Genomic DNA, 20,740 nt, shown 5'->3' on the forward strand with positions numbered 1-20,740 from the left:
TATGTGGTGTTATATATACCGGTCACATGGACAGTGTATGTGGTGTTATATAGTACCGGTCACATGGACAGTGTATGTGGTGTTATATAGTACCGGTCACATGGACAATGTATGTGGTGTTATATAGTACCGGTCACATGGACAGTGTATGTGGTGTTATATAGTACCGGTCACATGGACAGTGTATGTGGTGTTATATAGTACCGGTCACATGGACAATGTATGTGGTGTTATATAGTACCGTCACATGGACAGTGTATGTGGTGTTATATAGTACCGGTCACATGGACAGTGTATGTGGTGTTATATAGTACCGTTCACATGGACAATGTATGTGGTGTTATATAGTACCGTCACATGGACAGTGTATGTGGTGTTATATAGTACCGGTCACATGGACAATGTATGTGGTGTTATATAGTAGCGGTCACATGGACAGTGTATGTGGTGTTATATATACCGGTCACATGGACAGTGTATGTGGTGTTATATAGTACCGGTCACATGGACAGTGTATGTGGTGTTATATAGTACCGGTCACATGGACAATGTATGTGGTGTTATATAGTACCGGTCACATGGACAGTGTATGTGGTGTTATATAGTACCGGTCACATGGACAGTGTATGTGGTGTTATATAGTACCGTCACATGGACAGTGTATGTGGTGTTATATAGTACCGTTCACATGGACAATGTATGTGGTGTTATATAGTACCGTCACATGGACAGTGTATGTGGTGTTATATAGTACCGTCACATGGACAGTGTATGTGGTGTTATATAGTACCGGTCACATGGACAATGTATGTGGTGTTATATAGTACCGGTCACATGGACAGTGTATGTGGCGTTATATAGTACCGGTCACATGGACAATGTATGTGGTGTTATATAGTACCGTCACATGGACAGTGTATGTGGTGTTATATAGTACCGGTCACATGGACAGTGTACGTGGTGTTATATAGTACCGGTCACATGGACAGTGTATGTGGCGTTATATAGTACCGTCACATGGACAGTGTATGTGGCGTTATATAGTACCGTCACATGGACAATGTATGTGGTGTTATATAGTACCGGTCACATGGACAGTGTATGTGGTGTTATATAGTACCGGTCACATGGACAGTGTATGTGGTGTTATATAGTACCGGTCACATGGACAATGTATGTGGCGTTATATAGTACCGTCACATGGACAGTGTATGTGGCGTTATATAGTACCGGTCACATGGACAATGTATGTGGTGTTATATAGTACCGTCACATGGACAGTGTATGTGGTGTTATATAGTACCGTCACATGGACAGTGTATGTGGTGTTATATAGTACCGTCACATGGACAGTGTATGTGGTGTTATATAGTACCGTCACATGGACAGTGTATGTGGTGTTATATAGTACCGGTCACATGGACAGTGTATGTGGTGTTATATAGTACCGTCACATGGACAGTGTATGTGGTGTTATATAGTACCGGTCACATGGACAGTGTATGTGGTGTTATATAGTACCGTCACATGGACAGTGTATGTGGTGTTATATAGTACCGTCACATGGACAGTGTATGTGGTGTTATATAGTACCGTCACATGGACAGTGTATGTAGTGTTATATAGTACCGGTCACATGGACAGTGTATGTGGTGTTATATAGTACCGTCACATGGACAGTGTATGTGGTGTTATATAGTACCGTCACATGGACAGTGTATGTGGTGTTATATAGTACCGGTCACATGGACAGTGTATGTGGTGTTGTACTGTATACGTGGCCTTTCATCGCCACCACCGCCTCTCACTCTTTGCATCTTTCTATAGGTATTGCCATGTTGATTTTGGCGCAGTTGGGATTTTTTTCTCTAGCCCACACTGTTCTTATGTAATCATTACTGTAAGTATCAGCACGACTAAACTCTCTAGTGTCAGGTGGGCAGTCCCAGGCTGAAGCATAGGACTGCAGGGAGTATAATTGTGTTGAAACGAACAGCCATGATTGCTCAGGAATGGCGGGGCTAGCGAAAAAAACCCTCCAATTCCAGTTTTGAAGGATGCACCAAATGGGAGTTGATGGAGGTGGTGAAAGCTCCCCTTTAATGGGGTTTTCCAAAGATTTAAACTCCTCATGTATCCACTGGATAGGAGATAAATGTTTGATCAGTGGGGGACAGCATTGCACAAACCCGTTTCTGAACTATATCTACCCTATAGAATTAAGGTTTATGCTATGGTTACATATGTACCACGCATTTACAATGTATTTATGGATAGATTTCTCAATCTCATATAAACTTAAGCCCTCTATGTTCACTAATCTTAGAATTGGGACGTTAGACTGACACATGAGACAGGGATTAGAAGATACTGTATAGTATGGCTACTGTTAGCACAAAAGGCAACAAAACTGAAAACGTCACGTATTAAAGAAAAAAAAAGCAAATCATATGTGATGCAAGTCAGACGTAAGGGAGTGACGTGGGAATGAAAGATCAATGAAGCGTGAATGGAATGATAAGCAGCGTAGCAAGACCATGCGATGGAGACGGGAGATGAGACGACTACAACACTCAGATTATTAATCTGCCATGCAGATCGGGTGCAGAGATCACAAAATCCACGTTACTACAGGAGAAAGGCTGGCGAGAGAACTAGAGGGATACACGGACAGATATTTAATAACACATTCACCTGGAACGTGGTCAATACAGTAATAGGAAGCGTAATACAATTATTTCAACCGCCACTACTGAGAAAGTCAATCCAAACGCAATAGGAAGAAAAGATTGAGATTAATCCGGACAACAGGCTGAGAAGGCTATTCATTTGCTTGATTTGTTCCAAAGAGGAAGGAAAGAATACATGGAGTAATTGTAGGACGGCATACCCATCTACCTTTAGAATGGAACAGAGACATGGACACCTACCTTCAGATGAGACAAACAGTTCTGTAAGAAGATGTGCCAATTGTTGAGGAAAAACTGCTTCTGGCTGACACATAACAGGCAGGTGATGAGAGGATATAACGCCTGGGAAGAAGAGATGGGCACTGTTACACCCCCGCACACCATCCCATACCTGCTCACATCCTATAGCTGCACAGGGACAGGTCACAAGGCTGAGATGATAAGAACCCCACCAATGGATGAGTGTTCGGATCTCTTTGGGACACAAGCAGACCAGGGTATTGGCCTTCTACAATCCCTCCTCTCCAAGGATCAGTTGAGGAGAGCTGGACACCACCAAAAGACCAACATGGACCAACAAGCAGCATGATGGGAACCTAGCCTTAGTTATACATCCATTTACCGTATATACTCGAGTATAAGCCGACCCGAATATAAGCCGAGGCCCCTAATCTTACCACAAAAAAATGGGAAAACTTATTGACTTGAGTATAAGCCGAGGGGGGGAAATGCAGCAGCTACTGGAAAATTTCAAAAATTAAAACGGTCGTAGTTTTTGGGTGCAGTAGATGCTGGGGAAGGGGAGGGGGTGTTTTGGTTGTCTGTCTGCCCCTTCCCTGAACTTGAGGACTGGGATTTTTTTTTCCCACTTGGAATTCAGCCTGGCTGACTTTAGGAGATCTGCAGTGCTCCTATTAACTCTTTCCCGATGGAACAGGAGCACTGCAGATCCCCTATATTCAGTAGACACAGGGATACCTAATGTGTATGTGTGTCACAGTCATTTTCTACTTTTATATGTATTCTAGGGAAAGGAGGGATTTACAACTTTTTTTTTTTTTTTTTTTTTTAACTTTCTTTAAAGCTTTTTTTTTTTTTTGCACTATTTTATGGGAGATTCTATACATTACTATTGTGGCTGGTCATAGACCCCCCCCCCCCCCCCTCCTTAAAAAAAAAAAAAAAAATTTTCCTTTTTGCTGAATATAAGCCGAGGGGGGCTTTTTCAGCACAAAAACTGTGCTGAAAAATTCGGCTTATACTCGAGTATATACGATGATTATAAATGATTATCGTCACAATCTACAAGTATATTACTGCAGGTCACTCGCCCACATCATACATTTACATGCAGCGATTATTCTACATGCTTATTTCTGTGTGTTAGCACCTGTAAGATTATCTACTCATATACACTGGCCATCAGTTCATGGATCTGTAGAATAGCTAAAAACAGATGCTAAATGGAAAGGCATCTCTTTACATAGGGGTCAATGTTTAAATAATGGCTCAGATGCTATCCATTTTTTATTTATTGCACATTTGGACACAAAAGCATAGCATAGTTTTTAAATAACTTCCATCACCCACCGCTATGCAAGCAGATGACCTTCTATTTTGCAGATCTGTTGAATGGACCCTAAATGTGAACATACCCCAACTTGTATGTTTTACCATTCAGGGTACAGCCAGAGAGATGAATAGAGAGACCACAGCTCCAAATAGTGCAAGCACCACTCCGCTACCCCACTCTTCTATCACAATGGCCAACAAAGGGATTATTCGCAGAACTGTGCACTCAGCAATGGAAGGGCATTACAGACACTCACATGACTACACAATTTACTATAAAATACCTTACCAGGGAATGTTTCTTTCTTGAGCTCAGTTCGAACGTGGTCTGGTAGAGCATCTCCACAAAATTTTTTAAGCATGGCACATTAACTTCATTTTTTACAGCCTGGGAAAACACAAATGAAAGTCACATCAATGAATGAATGAGTGAACGTGATAGAATAATGCACAAGCTTATCATACACATCACCCAGGATATTACACAAGTCGCACCGCAGTGCCTTAGTAGCTATAAATACTACCGTGCCACAGAAATGAGTCCATAAGACCACTATACGTAGAAATACGGTAACCGCCATTACCCCTATGATATAGGTATCGTTTGGAGTAATTCTCTCTATAGCACAGGAGACTTCTGTCTGGCAGAAGTGATGTATAATGGATCCATCAGGACAGATATAGCCTTGTTTGACATGAAGTTTAGTACTTGGGGACCACAAGCCATATTGTGGCTACCCTAGTCAGGGCTCGTTCACATCTGCACCCGGTCTCCATTCCGCAGGTTTCCGTTTCCTGCACAAAACTGAGCAGGAGACGGAAACCTGCAGGACTCTTTCATACCTATTTATTTGAATGGGTTTGAAAGATGTCCGGCCGTGAGCGCCGGTGACCGTTTTATGCTCTCTGCCGCTAAACCGTTTTTTTAAAAAAATCGGGAACAGAGTCAGACATGCAGTACTCTGTGTCCGGTTTAAAAAAAACGGTTTCGCTCATGCCCGGACCCGGTCTGACAGCTTTCCGTCTTCTGCATGCAGAAGATGGAAAGCTCAGAAAGGACTCCGGACGCTAGTGTGAACCTAGCGTCAGCTGTGTGATTCTGCAGTCTGTTCTGTGCGCTCTCACCTCTCTATCAGAACTCTTCACACATGCCCTCCATTTTCTCATAGGTAAGGATCAGCATATCATATCCCAAACAGAGCGACACACAGGCAAAATGTGCTGAGCTTTTAAGAAATCTTACAACCGATTACCCAGAAAGGACAGATGTGGCTCCAAGATAATGGCTTATTATTTTGGCAGAATGTATCGCCCTTGTATCAAATGCAGTATGAAGCCGCTAACCACTAAGGGAGCGTTCACACTACCGTCGGTGTCCGACATGTAGTATCCGTTCCTAGTGTCCGCTCAAAATCTGTCACGGACACTAGGAGCGGACACTAGCTGTCCGTGACACCTGTCATTCACTTGAATGGGCATCGGGTGCGTTCTTTTGCACTTCGTGCCCGTCCTTTCCTGTCCGCAAGAGAAGATGTCCGACTTCTCAAGCGGACAGAAGAACCCTGCATTCAAGTGAATGACAGGTGTCACGGACACAGATAGTGTCCGCTCCTAGTGTCCGTGACAGATTTTGAGCGGACACTAGGAGCGGACACCGACGGTAGTGTGAACGCCCCCTAACATATTACAGAGATGGGAACTTTCCTTATGTTCTGTGAACTGGCTGGTAATAATACTATCAAAGTGTATCTTGACTTTCCAAAGATAAAAGGGTTTTCTAAGACTTTTATACTGATGACCTATCCTTAGCATAGGTCATCCATATCAGATCAAAGTGATCACTTGAAGACCAAGCGCAGCGCTAGATATTGCTGTAGTGGTTATGGCTGGTGTTGCAGCTCAGTCCCATTCACTGGAAAGGAATTGAGCTGCAGACGTACCATGTGACTAATGGATGTGAGATCAGTCACCGAGAAAGAGGCCACATTGCTTTCCCAAGTATTGCAACCCATTCAATTACCTGGCCATAGGGGGTGCTGGGAGGCAGACCCCTACTTATCAGATATTGATGACCTATCCTAATCATATATCATCAGTCCTGATGACAGTTGTGCATTCTGGAGAGAGAGGTGTTCTTGACAATGGTGATTGGGAAAATGAGTGTGTGTGGGGGAGGGCGGTCTTCATTGCCAGATCCACATGGCATGTGAAGTATTTGAACTTATGGCCCATGTAGATGGAGCAATCTCACATGCAGCCATGTATAAATAGCTTGTGGCATGTTAACAGAGCACGCCACAACGATCAGCCACACCCAATACAATTCTCTATGGTCTAATATCTACGGCACCAAATTAAATGTTCCAATACAGAAGCATAAAAGAGTAGAGAAAAAATATATAATGTACGTCTCAAGGGGTTTTCTGGAGCCATGATACTATGACCTACCCCTAGAATAGTTCATCAATATTAGGTTGGTGGGGTAGTCTCCCATCAACTGTTTGTAGGGGGTCCAATGTGTAAAGAAGCCTCACCACTGCTCACCAAACACAGCACTGTACGCTCTATAGTGGCTGGGATTGGTACTGCAGTTCAGTCCCATTCGTTTTAGCTGCTGCATGGCCATATGATCGACAAGCAAGTCTTTGGTCTGAGAAGAGGCCTGAGTGCCATGGCCTCTTCAAACAGATGACTGGTGGGGGCGCTGGAAGTTGGACCCCTGTCGATATGATATTGATGTCTTATCCTAAGGGTAAGTCATAACTTTTATAGTCCCCGATAACCCCTTTAAAGGGAGTATTTGTGAGTTTACTTGCTGTATCATTCTAGTCTCTAAAACATGGCGTGAACTTGTTACAAGACAATTCAGTTTTAATAGAGTGTTTATTGTAGTTTTCTATGGGGACTGAAGTGAGTGATGGCCATGTTTGTACAGCGAGGCGGTATATGTTGTTGCTGTGTAAGGAACAGGAGGCTAATGAACATGTACAACGTTGTAGAATACAAGATTTACTTACAGCAGCCACAGGGATGAGAATTTCTACAAAGAGACCGGCAAGTGCATGTTTTATGTCCTTGTCTTTCACTTCCAAGAAGTATTGTGCGCATTCCTTTCAAGTACATAAAAAAGTAACACAGTCATTACATTGACCTTTTATACCCATGAATATTCATCTCTATTATTATGACAACAAACACATGGTAAGATACAGCGTTACATGTGCCAAAAGCTACATTCCACCGACATTCAAGTAAAACTGGGTGAACACTTAGACCGCTCTTTTAGTCTTTCTCTAAGTCATTAGTTAAAGGGAACTTGTCCTTATGGACTGGTAGATTAGTGTCCCAAAACTCCCTATCCTAACTCTGCCCATGGCATGGCCTATGACTCTTACCAGACTCCCGATGTCTAGAAAGTTATTCAGTGAAGGCGAGGTGTGCTATTCAGACGTCAGCGAACAACAGGGGATTACCAGGGGTCATGTTAGCCACGGACAGGGTTAGGATAGGGCTATCCCCTAAACCACGGGTACATAAGGACCTGCAGGTGGTTTAGTATCTCAAACACACCTGACTGGTTCCCTTTAAAGGAGTTGTGTCATGAACACACACCAACTACCAACAGGGCAGAGAATAAGTGTCTGATCGCTGGATGATAATGACCCGGGTACCCCCATGTGTATGTCCTTGGTGGCGGGACTCCAGTGGTCAGTAACTTATTCCCTATTGACGGGATTAGGAGTAAGTTTTGTTCATGGGATAATCCCTTTAAGTGGATGTTTAAAGGGATTCTACCATTAAATCCTCTTTTTTTGTGTGGATAAAACGTCGGAATAGCCGTTAGAAAGGCTATTCGTCTCGTACCTTAGACGTGGTCTCCGCTGCGCCGTTCCTTAGAAATACCGATTTTTACCAGTATGCAAATTAGTTCTCTCGCAGCGATGGGGGCGTCCCCACTGCAGCTCGAGAACACGATCCTGCGACGCCTCCATCTTCGTCTGGATCCTCCCCTTCTCTGTCATCTTTCTTCGGCGTCACCTCCGATGCCTGTGCAGTCGGCTCTGCCGGTGAGACACTAGTAGAGCTGACTGCGCATGCCGGCGACCATAGTTCCGAGGCAGCAATTGCGCGCATGCGCAGTCGGCTCTACTAGTGTCTCAGTGGCGGAGCCAACTGCGCAGGCGTTGGACGTGACGCCGAAGAAAGAAGACGAAAGAAAGGGAGGATCCAGCCGAAGATAGAGGCGTCGCAGGATCATGTTCTTGAGCAGTAGTGGGGACGCCCCCATCGCATTTCCAGTGCTGGGGCCCGCCCCCATTGCTGCGAGAGAACGAATTAGCATACCGGTAAAAACTGGTATTTCTAAGGAACGGCGCGGCGGAGATCACATCTAAAGGTAAGAGACAAATAGCCTTTCTAAAGGCTATTCCGACGTCTTATCAACAAAAAAAGGGGTTTTAATGGTAGAATCCCTTTAAACTGCTCAGTCGCTGTCCGTTTCCATACGGTCCGTCATAGGCGAGTTGTTTTTTTTTAAGGAGTAAAAAGTTGTGATTGCAGTTTTTTTTTCTTTATTTTCTTTAACCAGTTTCAGACCATATGTTGACTTTATTCGTCCGGGCAAGAATGTACGCCCTTGCAGTATTAAGCAGCTACAGAAAATGGTGCAGAACTACAGCGGGGGCTCCTCTAGAGAAGGCAAGTATGGGTTTTTTCCATCCCTGCCTTCTCATACAGCATACCCCGATTCACAAAAATTATTTGACTAACCTCAATGGAAAAAAACATGTTATATCCCTCAAAACTTCATATACGGGGGAAAAAAAAAGTCTCTTGTTCTGAGCCAGAGAAATTGGCCCAGACAAGAAGTCAATGGAAGATACAAAGGGAAGTAAATACTTTCCATCTGTCCGTTCATTTTGATAGTGGTGTCCGTTTTTTGACAGACGGATACTATAACGCAGACGTGAGTGTCGCTTTAAGTATACTTTGGTAGTACTGAAACAATGCTTGCATATCGGTAACGTGAATAGTCCAAAGTAGTAGTCTATGTTACAATTCAGACATGGTACAAACCTGCATAAACTGAAAAGAGGCTTCAAAATCTTCTACCGGATACATTTTGACACGGAAGAATTTCATCCCCATGATCAGGCTGATGATGCTCTGCACCACATGGGGGCTTTGTTCCTTCTGTCGGAGTTCTTTTAATTCCGTGACAAACTTCTTCCTCACAGCCTGGAACCTAAATGATGAAAAGAAAGCAGGAGGAGCTCCGTTTAATCCTAATACACTGCCATGCCGCCGGATATTCGCTTTTATCCCCCGTAGGGTGAAGGCAGGGGATCCTTGGCCATTTACTGACCCCTAAACATGGCATAAACCACAGCCAAACAAACCCACTGACGTACTGAGGAAAAACAAAGAAATCCTTACTTGGATTGTGCAAGGACACCTATGACTTCTGCATATAAATCTGCGATAATGTGCACATTCCCAGTGTTGGTTCCTGAATACCTGGATGGAAAGAAAGAAAAAGAATGAATAAAGACTTAGTGATATGACCTGCTAATATTTGCTGAAATTTCAACAGCATTATCTAAAATAAAATGACGCCGTATACCTCCGTGTGAGTTGGAGGCTTTACCTTCACTACATGTATCAGCAGGAATATTTCAAGACGACGTACACACAATGCAGGTGTTATAAGTGTGAATACACCATGTCAATCACTTTACAGCCCTGCACTTCAGTAATGAAAAAAGATGCCATCAGTAGCCCAATGTAGATGTGCACAAACAGATAAGAATGGATTTCTTCCATCACATCCGGTTACACAAGTGAGAGTGACATAAGGCAAGACAATGAAGGTTTTCCTTCCACTTGCAACTGATAGATATTCATGTTACTTAGGAAATAGATTTCTCTAGTTTTGCCTGTAAGAACTCCACATAAAAACCAATACACAAATATACACAGTAGCAAGTAGGATACTTGTATGTATATATATATATATATATATATATATATATATATATATATATATATATATATATATATATATATATATTAGCTGGTACCCGCGACTTCGTCTGCGGTGATTGTAGCAGTGGGTATATACAGGTGCGGGTAAGGTTTTCGTACTGTGTATAAGGGATGGGATATGAAATGTAACTTTGTATCTTGTTTTTTCTGTAATTCAGAGAATACGTGAGACTTTTGTGTTGAAGTTACTTTGTATTTGAGCCGCTATATATACGGTGTTGTGAGAAACTTTACATAGTGACTTTCGGACAGAAGTATTTGAAGGTAACCCTTTCCCGCCGATGGCATTTTTTGATTTTCGTTTTTGAGTCCCCTCCTTCTAAACCCCATAACTTTTTTATTTCTCCGCTCCCAGAGTCATATGAGGTCTTAATTTTTCCTGGGACAAATTTTTCTTCATGATGCCATTATTTATTCTATATAATGTACTGGGAAGCAGGGAAAAAATTCAGAATGGGGTGGATTTCAAGAAAAAATGCATTTCTGCGACTTTCTTACGGGCTTTGGTTTTACGGCGTTCACTGTGCAACCAAAATGACATGTCCCCTGTATTCTGTGTTTCGTTACGATTCCGGGGATACCAAATTTCTATGGTTTTATTTACATTTTGACCCCTTAAAAAAAATCCAAAACTGTGTTAAAAAATTATTTTTTGAAAAGTCGCCATATTCCGACAGCCATAACTTTTTTATACGTGCGTGTACGGGGATGTATAGGGCGTCTTTTTTTGGGGGAATGGGTGTACTTTGTAGTACTACCATTTTCGGGAAATGTTATTGCTTTGATCACTTTTTATTCAAATTTTTAGCAGAATCAAAACAGTGAAAAAAATGGCGGTTTGGCACTTTTGACCATTTTTCCCGCTACGGCGTTTACCGAACAGGAAAAATATTTGTATAACTTTGTAGAGCGGGCGATTTCGGACGCGGGGATACCTAACATGTATGTGTTTCACAGTTTTTAACTTCTTTTATATGTGTTCTAGGGAAAGGGGGGTGATTTGAATTTTTAATCCTTTTTATTTATTTTTTTAATATTTTTTTTACTTTTTTTAAACTTTTTTTTTGCATTTATTAGACCGCCTAGGGGTATTGACATGGGTGGGCGGTGTCGCGGATTGTCAGAGCGGTGGGGGTTGGCAAACATGGCTGCTCCAGAGCGTTAAAGAGAGCCTCCTGGAGTATCGTTAAGGTGAGGGGCAAAGTGGTAAAGTATATGTATATGAGATTGTGTGGGGTTAGGGGCGAGGCTGTAGAGGGCAATATGAATTTTGTGGCTTGCTATGGTCCAAAGTGTGTGAGATTACAGAGATGGTGGTGTGAGTTTGGGTTTTGTGGGGGTCCTGGCACAAACGTATGTGCGCTATTGTGACGAAAAGTAGCCTATTGCGCAATCGGGTGTATTAACTATGTTTGTGGAAAATTTCAGCCAAATCGGTGGAGCGGTTTTTGCGTGATTGAGGAACAAACATCCGAACATCCAAACACACACAAACTCACAAACCCACAAACTTTCACATTTATAATATTAATAGGATTTCAGCCCCAGACTACGTTATAGTATGGCCTCACTAGCACAGGCCAGACCTCTCTGTACACACAGAATACTAAATATGAGAGGGTATCAGTAAATCCAAGTCTATTATGGATGGTTTCCCTATATTGGGCAATGGTCCCTTGAGTTTACCATTAGTGCCATTAGTGCATTATCTGGTCTCGGGACATCTATTACTTCCCCTGTCTTACAGTAATGGACTATGGCCTCTGATGTCATTACATCCTTGTCCTATGACTTATCACTATGAAAATACGAGCTCTCAGTATTAATTATGTATGTGACTGCCAAGACCACCATAACCCTCGAGAGGATTAGATGTAGAAGACAATAAAGGGTAGTGCCTCCAAGATTCAGGATGGTAAAATCTAATATAAGACATGCGGAGACTTACCCTTCTTTGTGTTTAAAGTGCTTAAAAGCCAAGTTGAGAACTTCTTGTATAAGGGGGTCTGGAACTGGGTGAACGGGAATCTGCAATTTAGGATCAAACAGATATAAGCCAAAAGTATCTGTACAAAGACAAGCCTATTATGGCAGGTAGGATAGCACTTTTATCAGAATAGTGGGGGTCCAACTCCCTTCACCCCTCGATCAGCTGGGGGCTGGAAGAAGATGGTCGTTGTGTAGTGACTGAACAGCTTCTACAGTTTCGCTCCTATTCAAGTGAATGGGGGCTAATCTGCAGTACCAGGTGTGACCACTACACAGAGAGCAGCGCTGTCTGCATCATGCGCCATTCTCTGCGTAACAGCTGATTGGTGGGGGTGTCGGGTGTCAAACCCCCAATAATCTGATAATGATTACCTCTACTTAGGAGAAATCATCAATATTTCTAGTCTCGATACCCCAATAACGAACCCCTGCACAAACCATATATCTGTAATGACTGTGTGCTATACTGTACGTAGAAGGATACAGCGCAGGACAGAATATCACCTAGAAAAATGCAGACAGAACAGGGTTTTACCTGTTTTAGGACTTCTACCAATACTAAACAAAAAATAAAGTCTACAGCCAGGTCTCTTCTTTCAAGTAAGTAGTCTCTTTCTCGCTGTTGTTCGTCTCTGGGAAAACAAAGAGAACATGTATTATTGCAAAATTCCCTTAAATTCTGGCTGCTGCAGCAATCCGTTTCTTATAGGTTTCTAACATGGACAGCATGGTGTTGCCTTGCAGCATTGGAGTCTTAGGTTCAAAGCCAACCAAGGACAAGATCTGTAAGGAGTTTGTATGTTCTCTCAGTGGTTGTGTGGGTTTCTTCTGGATACTCTGGTTTCTTCCCACACTTTAAAGGGGTTGTCCCATAACAAGGATCCTATCTATACTGCTCGTTAATGTGGATTTAAGACTTTTCCTAAATACACTGGTTCAGCAAAACTGCTTTGTTTGTCCATTATCTTAATTTATTCACTTTATTGTTGACACTGCGTTTCTATGGCCCTTGGGATTATCTGCTCATTTCCCAAGTGATGTAGCTTCCTGCTCTCAGAGGGGGAGGGGCTAAGTGCGGGGGAGTGAGTCTTTGTCTGTAGCTGTTCCTGTGTCTGCACCACACGTTACCTAGTTTCCTGCTCTTGGGGGGAGGGGCTAAGTACACGGGAGTGAGCCTGTGTCTGTAGCTGTTCCTGTGTCTGCACCGCACATGTGACCTAGCTTCCTGCTCTCAGATAAAGGAGGGGAAATGAGTGCTGCTTTCTTATATAAAACCGTCTAAATCCTAGTGGGCTAGAGGACCTGGTCCCTCTGCTCACTAGGATTGAGCTTTCTTATATAGAGCGGGCTAAAAGCTAGTGGATAGAAGGACTTGGTCCCTTAGCCCACTAGGATTTAGCCGACTCTATATAGAACAAGCTAAATCCAAGTGTTATAGGACCTTTGATGACATCACAGGCCCTTCAGTCGTCCCATAGGATCACGCTATGTGGTGGGCGGAGCTACACGCTAATTTGGGGGCGGAGCTAAACTGGAGGTAGTCGGACAGTATGGTTTTGCATATGAAACTCCGCCCACCAATTGACGTCGAAAACCAGGAAGAAAGAAGTCTTTGCAGTGGTGAAGACTGGTGAGCAAGGGACATGGGAATACCCCTTTAAATACATACTGATAGGGAATTTAGATTGTGAGCCCTATATGGGATAGTGACTGTCCGTAAAGATTTTTGGAATATGTTAGCGCTACACAAGTAGGCCACGGCCAGTCAAGTATTTCTTCTGCAGCAACCAGTGCAAGGAAAGGATTGTTACAGTATTATATGAATACTTGTCCAAGTAATATAAGGAAGGCAAGTCCTAAATGAAAGTCACTGTCAAATAGCAGGGGAACCTGAGCAGGTGACCCCCTCTATGACCTCCAAAAGCCCTAATAGAAGATTTGGACATGTCATTTCTAAATGCAGTGATTTATGGCTGTGTCCACACCAGCGCTTGAACTCTGTTTGTGGTTTCCATCCCTGAACCCGCTTAAAAAAAATGCAGAGATAGAAGAACTGCCAGCAGCGCTTTTGTCTCCACATTTTTTGCCCTTTTCGGGAGGAAACCTAGCAGACTCCATTACAGTCTAAGCAGATTAGGTTGGGGAGCGCAAACCCGAAGACAGGTGTGAACCTAGCGTAAAATGGTCATTATATTAAAGATTGTATTACCCTTTTGATTTTGTGCTAGACCGAGGCCTGTACTCGTAGGATTCATCTTCGGTTCCATTTTGGCGCTTATACCAGTCGAACAAGGTGCGGAGTAATGAGGGGAGACAGTGCTCTGCTACAGAGCTCATACAGCTTATCACCTGCAAAGACACACAACACCATTGGTAAGGACATAGAAACCTTAGAACAGACTTTTATTATTATTACTACATTGTACTTGTTCGGTATAAGAAAGGATTTCTCCAAAAGTTTTTTATTCAGAATTCTGCACCTTAGTTTTTGTGGCAGCAAGGATGTGTTCACACACCGTCTTAGTATGAGGCTGAGGTCCCGTGCTGTAGAAAACTGCATTTTTTTATTGCAGATATTGTTGTGTTTTTTGACCCAAAGCCAAGAGTGGATTTAGGAGAAGGGTGATGATGCTCTTAGCTTTGGCTCAAATAAAACAAAAACCGTAAAATCTGTAACAAAAAAATACAGCTATTCTGCAACACGTGGCCTCATTCTTAAAGAAGTATTCCCATCTTAACAAGCTATCTCCTATTCATAGAAAATTAAAAGAATGAGGGAGTTTTGTTCTCGGTTCTGAATGGAGCGGTCGTCAGGCAGTGAACCACTCCATTCATTTCAATGGTAGACCCGGAGAAAGCCAAAGTACAGTGCTTACCCACTGAAAAGAATGGCGCAGTATGTGAGCTGCCCGAATACTCCACTGAGAACGGAGAATAAAGGGATGTAGTTGAAGTTTGATGTAACTGCGATGGGACATTCCCCAGTCTTGCAACGCTGGTTCTCCAATATCGATGAATGGCAGCCAAGGCCTTTCCTGAGTCTATCACTGCTGGCTTCAGACTGGAATCAGAGCCGGCACATCACGTAGTCTGAAGCCTGATTGGCTGACACAGTGTGGGTCAAAGGTCAGGAAGATCGGGGACCCAATTAGGGAATCTCCACTGGATCCCTGGCCAAATAGACATTATTTTAAGCCTTCCTATAAGTAGTATGTGAAGGTCTTGGGGTACAAAAGCCAACTGGTAGAGGAACGTTGCTGGTGCAATCTCTAGATTTACAACCCTCAAAGTGATAAACGTTAGTCATGGATTGTTTCTGCAAACAGTATGTTTCAGTAATGCTATATCCCCCCCCCCCCCCCTTGGTGCTAGAAGAGCACAATAGTATCTGCAGATCGCAAATGTTATCCAGAAATGAATAGGACCCGCATGTTTATAGCAAATCTTGTCTCTATGCCGTCAATGTCCCATATAGGAGTAACCCTTAAAGAGTCAAAAGGTACCATAATGTTGATCCCAAGCATAAGAATTATATTTGTAGCAAGTGCCAATCTTTAGTAGATACATTGGACTTATCAAGTGGAAGAGTGTATCAGTATTGGTGATAATAGTTAATATTCACACAATATAGCTTGTTATGGTCTAGTCCAGACCTGGGCAATGTATGACCCGTGGGCCACATCCGGCCCTCTGCCTTGTTCTGTCCAGCCCGCATAGCTAGTGGAAGTTTTTTCAAGGACCTGTGATGATGTCATCACAGCCTATCACCAGGATAGGCTATGACTCGTTAGTGGGCGGAGCCACACGGGACTGTGTGCTTGCTGCAAGCTGACGGCAATGGGGGATGCTGAATGATAAAGAGAGAAGAGACAGCATGTGTGAGCAAGAGGGGGGACTAGGGGCAGATGTAGGGGGCAGTTACACTGAATGCACATGGAGGGGAGACAATAAACTAGGGGGCAGATGGAGGAGGATATTAAACCATGGGGGGTAGCTGGAGGGGGACATGTCTGCCTCTAGTTGCCCTCAGTTTAATGTCCCCCTCCAGCTGCCCCAGTTTAATGTCCCCTCTAGTTTCTGCTGATTTATACTGGGGCACAAGGAGAGGGACTTAATACTGCGGGACAATGTTATAATGTATAATGTTAGGGTGACTGTAGGAGGATTTTACTTTGTGGGGTACATGGAAAAATGATTAAGAATGGGCGGAGTCAGCAGAGAAGTGGGTGGAGCTAAGTTTGCCACGGTGCGCATGGCCCTCTAGAACTGTTACAATTTCTCATGTGGCCCCATGGGAAAATTAATTGCCCACCCCTGGTCTGGGCTAATAATACTGTAACACAGAACACTAAATAGTTCATATAAAGATAATAATCCCTAGGCACACGTCATCAGATACCACCGTATACTGAGCACATGCAAACAATACTACACATACTATTACTGCCTGTATAAATACACAGAATACACAGGACATAGTCTTGTCCTCATTGTGTCTCAGTCTGTTGCATTTTCTGCATGCTCCTAAAACAGTAGCTACAGGGATACGGCCTTATTCACACACGTGAAAAACCGCCATGAAATAGGAGTTTATGGAGCTATTTGAATGACCAATTTCTTCATGGATAGGTCAACTGAAGACCTGCAGGGTCTGCCACCTGGGCCCCCCATGGATTAGCTGGTTGAAGCGGCAGGGGGCTCCCCAGTCCTATTCTGCTTCCCAGACCATGTGATGGTACGTCCCAGTTCCATGGACGGGCTGAACTATAAGCTCAGACGCTGCACAAATATATAGCAAGTACCGAAGAGGCTGCGACGCTCATGTGAATGATGCAGTCACTTCAAGCAGCTGATCCGCCAGGGGCCTGGGTGCTAAACCCCTGCCGATGTTGAATTGATTCTTTAGCCTAAGGATAGGTCATCCATTATTTAGCCTGGGAAACCCCTTTAACTCAGAATTCCCCCCAATGGGTGTACAAAATAGGCCTTTTATACAATAAAATGTCAATGGCACCGCCGAACCCACTAAATGGTCTCCTCCAAATGATTTATCCACAAAGAATCCACACGGGCTACTTTTAAGAGGTGCTCAGCGGGATACTGCCTTGAGATTTCTGAAGTGAAGCTTTATGAAGAACAGAACATTACGGGGCATTAAGCGGATGACTAGCAGAGGAGCGGCCGCGGCGGAGACGTCCTGTTCTTCACCACATTCTTCTTTAATTTGTATTTAGGACCAGAGAAGCGTAAAAGCTGACTGCTGAGTGATGCATTCCAGGCTCCTGGCCGCCATAAACACTTACTACTCCTCCTCTGCCTCCTTCCATGAAGACGGCTCTGCGTATTATCTATATTTACTAGAAGATGCTGGCACTAGTCTAAACACATCTTTTATTGGCACTCCAAATCTAAAAATGTTTAGGGGAAACGGTTAACAAAATGAGCCAACGCTAAGTGGACGCTCCAACAATGATCCTCCTCATTACTGCTAGCTCAGCTTGGCAAAGGCACAACTCACAAAGCCATCCCAAACAAACCCCGCACCGCCAGGTTAATTGATAGAACGCAAGCCGCGCCGCTGAAAAGGGGAAAGTAATGACATTCCGGGCCAAACCATTATTGGCACCTGCAGACTGTACTAATGGACACGGGGCACGTGCCTACAACTCCGCATGTAGGGAGGGAGGAGGGCCGAAAACAAGTTACGTAATACCAGTCATCTCTCCTGTCATGAGATTATTTTGGAAACAGGGTAGGCCCAGTGCTTCTAACGCTTTTCTTAACAATCTCCACCCCGCTAGCATTTGCACCGAATTTATGAAAAATTACCCGCCTTGCCATCCTCTGGGGTTCGAGTGCTGAAACAGAAGCCAGCTTCTCGCTGGTGTAAATTTATGACATCCTCTATGCCCAAAAAACATTGGTGTGACTGATGATAAATCTGAGGGACTGACGGCCACACCCCCTTTCAGGGTGCAAAAAACTCAAAATCTTTGTGCTTAAATTTTGACTTGTGCAAAAAAAAAAAAAAAATTGCGACTATTTTTCATGGCTTGTCCACCAGTTCTCTAGCGCACAAGCCATGATATAAAAAAAAAGTCCTTATGTGCTGTTGAATAATTTGACAACTGGGTGTTACCACTGCAATTGCCAAAGGGGTGTGTCCCTACAGTTTGATACTATTAGCGTCGATTGCACCACTTCCTCATCTGGTAACACCCAGTTGTCAATTCATTCCTAAATTTGTAGGTGGAGTAACAAAAGGAACAGCACAATGCTGAGTCTGAAGAAAAGATGCCCCAGAATTGTTATTTGACAAATATTTACATGGCAGAAGTTCTGATGTCCCAATTTAGGCTGGTCTTACACGACCGTAGTGGTTTTTGCTGATCCGCAACACAAATTTCACTTTAAAAATTAATTCCGCAGACATCCGCAAAGTGCATCCGCAACGTTCCGTGTGTATCAGTATTATGCGGATCCGCAAAAAACAAAACACACATGTTGATATCCGCAATTTCGGATATACACTGATGTATGTTCAGTGTATATCCGCAAAAATGCACGCGCCCATAGACTTCTATTGGACCTTCAGTGCCATGCCGTAAAAGCATGGCCATTACGGACATGTGGTATACTGTCCGGACCACGGTTGCGGCACGCCACACCACTGACAAAATCTACGATCGTGTAAGAGGCCTCACAGAAAATTATGGGACCGTAAATGGTCCGCAATTTTGAACCCGCAATTGCGGAACATTTGCGGTGCAAAACTACGGTCGTGTAAGACCAGCCTAAAAGTGACGCCGTACTTCAGGGAAATGCCTGTCTGCGATAAGGCCATGGCATTATTAGTTAAATGGCTATTTTATTATGTCAGCCCATTGGGTCACATTAGAGAAGCAACTGCAGAAACAGTGAATACCTATCATGGCTGCCTGTCCTTTAGCGGAGCTCTTGGCAGTATGTTTCTCCTTCCTTGTTATACTGTACGTCGCTCATACATCCACACAAATCAGTATGTACTCAGAGATGAGCTCACGCTTCTAAGTGCAATTATGTTCACAGCATCAACATGAAAAACCTTTCTATCTATTACCGTATATACTCGAGTATAAGCCGAATTTTTCAGCACAGTTTTGTGCTGAAAAAGTCCCCCTTGACTTATACTCAAGTCAGCATTTTTTTTTAATTTATTACATATATATATATAATATATATATATATATATATATATATATATTTTTTTTTTTTTTATTTGGGGGGGGGGGGGTGTCTATGACCAGCCGGAATAGTAATGTATAGAATCTCTCATAAAATAGTGAAAAAAAAGAAGCTTTAAAAAAATATATATAATAAAAAAAATAAAGTAAATAAAAGTTGTAAATCCCTCCTTTCCCTAGAATACATATAAAAGTAGGAAATGACTGTGACACACAAACACATTAGGTATCCCTGTGTCTACTGAATATAGGGGATCTGCAGTGCTCCTGTTCCATCAGGAAGGGGTTAATAGGAGGGCTGCAGATCCCCTATATTGAGCCAGGCTGAATTCCAAGTGGGGGGAAAAAAAAAAAAAAAACAGTCCTCAAGCTCAGGGAAGGGGCAGACAGACACCAAAACACCCCCTCCCCTTCCCCAGCAACTACTGCACCCAAAAACTCCGACCATGTTAATTTTTGAAATTTTCCAGTAGCTGCTGCATTTCCCCCCTCGGCTTATACTCGAGTCAATAAGTTTTCCCAGTTTTTTATGGTAAAATTAGGGGCCTCGGCTTATATTCGGGTCGGCTTATACTCGAGTATATACGGTAGGTTATTTTCAGTTGCTTAGGCTACACAAGTATTTCCTATACAACACATTGCAAATGGAGTTACGACGCAACATGTGACGTATATGGTTATAATAAAAGATTATTAAATGACAAATATGTGATCAAATTCTAAAACACATCTAAAGCACGACCCAGGCCTAAGTTTTACACAGCCATCCTTCTAGTAACCCTTCACTTCATTCACACCACCATACAACATATAAGCCATAAAACCTTCTGGCCAGATGTAACACTCACCTGGTCAAACTGAAAATCTTCACCTCTCTGAAGAGACCTGGATAGGAGCTTCTCCTGGAAACAGAAAAAGTCAGAAGTGAGTAGGAAGAAAGAGAAGCATCAAAACCAAAAGAGGACCTTTCCCCATCCTCGGTTTGTCGTACCCTTTAACAGTTGCTGCTCCACCGATTTTGGCACAGTTGGAATTTTTCTCTAGCCCCCACTAGTGTTGAATCCAGTTAGTCTTGGTGTCTGACACAGGTCAAGTGGGAGGAGCAGGTAATGGATGTGATTGTATAGTGTCAAAGAACAAGGGATGCCGCCTTGTCTGCTCCTGCCTGACACCACCCACTTGACCATAGAGAGGTTAATTACCATGCCAGGTACCAGAACT

The 20,740-nt window shown here is 43.2% G+C and overlaps 1 protein-coding gene across 8 annotated transcripts in view; it reads right to left on the bottom strand.

Annotated features, from left to right (window-relative positions):
- The window catches only part of FRYL (FRY like transcription coactivator), a 268,920-nt gene that overhangs the window by 84,367 nt on the left and 163,813 nt on the right, over nucleotides 1-20,740 (bottom strand). For all 8 annotated transcript variants that reach the window (XM_075261448.1, XM_075261449.1, XM_075261444.1 and 5 more), the window contains 9 exons: nucleotides 20,368-20,421; nucleotides 14,506-14,645; nucleotides 12,832-12,928; nucleotides 12,256-12,335; nucleotides 9,699-9,779; nucleotides 9,339-9,507; nucleotides 7,280-7,372; nucleotides 4,552-4,650; nucleotides 2,931-3,032 (listed from right to left, as the gene is read on the bottom strand). In XM_075261448.1, coding sequence (XP_075117549.1) covers nucleotides 2,931-3,032; nucleotides 4,552-4,650; nucleotides 7,280-7,372; nucleotides 9,339-9,507; nucleotides 9,699-9,779; nucleotides 12,256-12,335; nucleotides 12,832-12,928; nucleotides 14,506-14,645; nucleotides 20,368-20,421 — 915 coding nt within the window. The remainder of the gene's footprint in view (nucleotides 1-2,930; nucleotides 3,033-4,551; nucleotides 4,651-7,279; nucleotides 7,373-9,338; nucleotides 9,508-9,698; nucleotides 9,780-12,255; nucleotides 12,336-12,831; nucleotides 12,929-14,505; nucleotides 14,646-20,367; nucleotides 20,422-20,740) is intronic.

Source organism: Leptodactylus fuscus, chromosome 1, assembly GCF_031893055.1.
Source record: "Leptodactylus fuscus isolate aLepFus1 chromosome 1, aLepFus1.hap2, whole genome shotgun sequence".
Classification (NCBI taxonomy): domain Eukaryota; kingdom Metazoa; phylum Chordata; class Amphibia; order Anura; family Leptodactylidae; genus Leptodactylus; species Leptodactylus fuscus.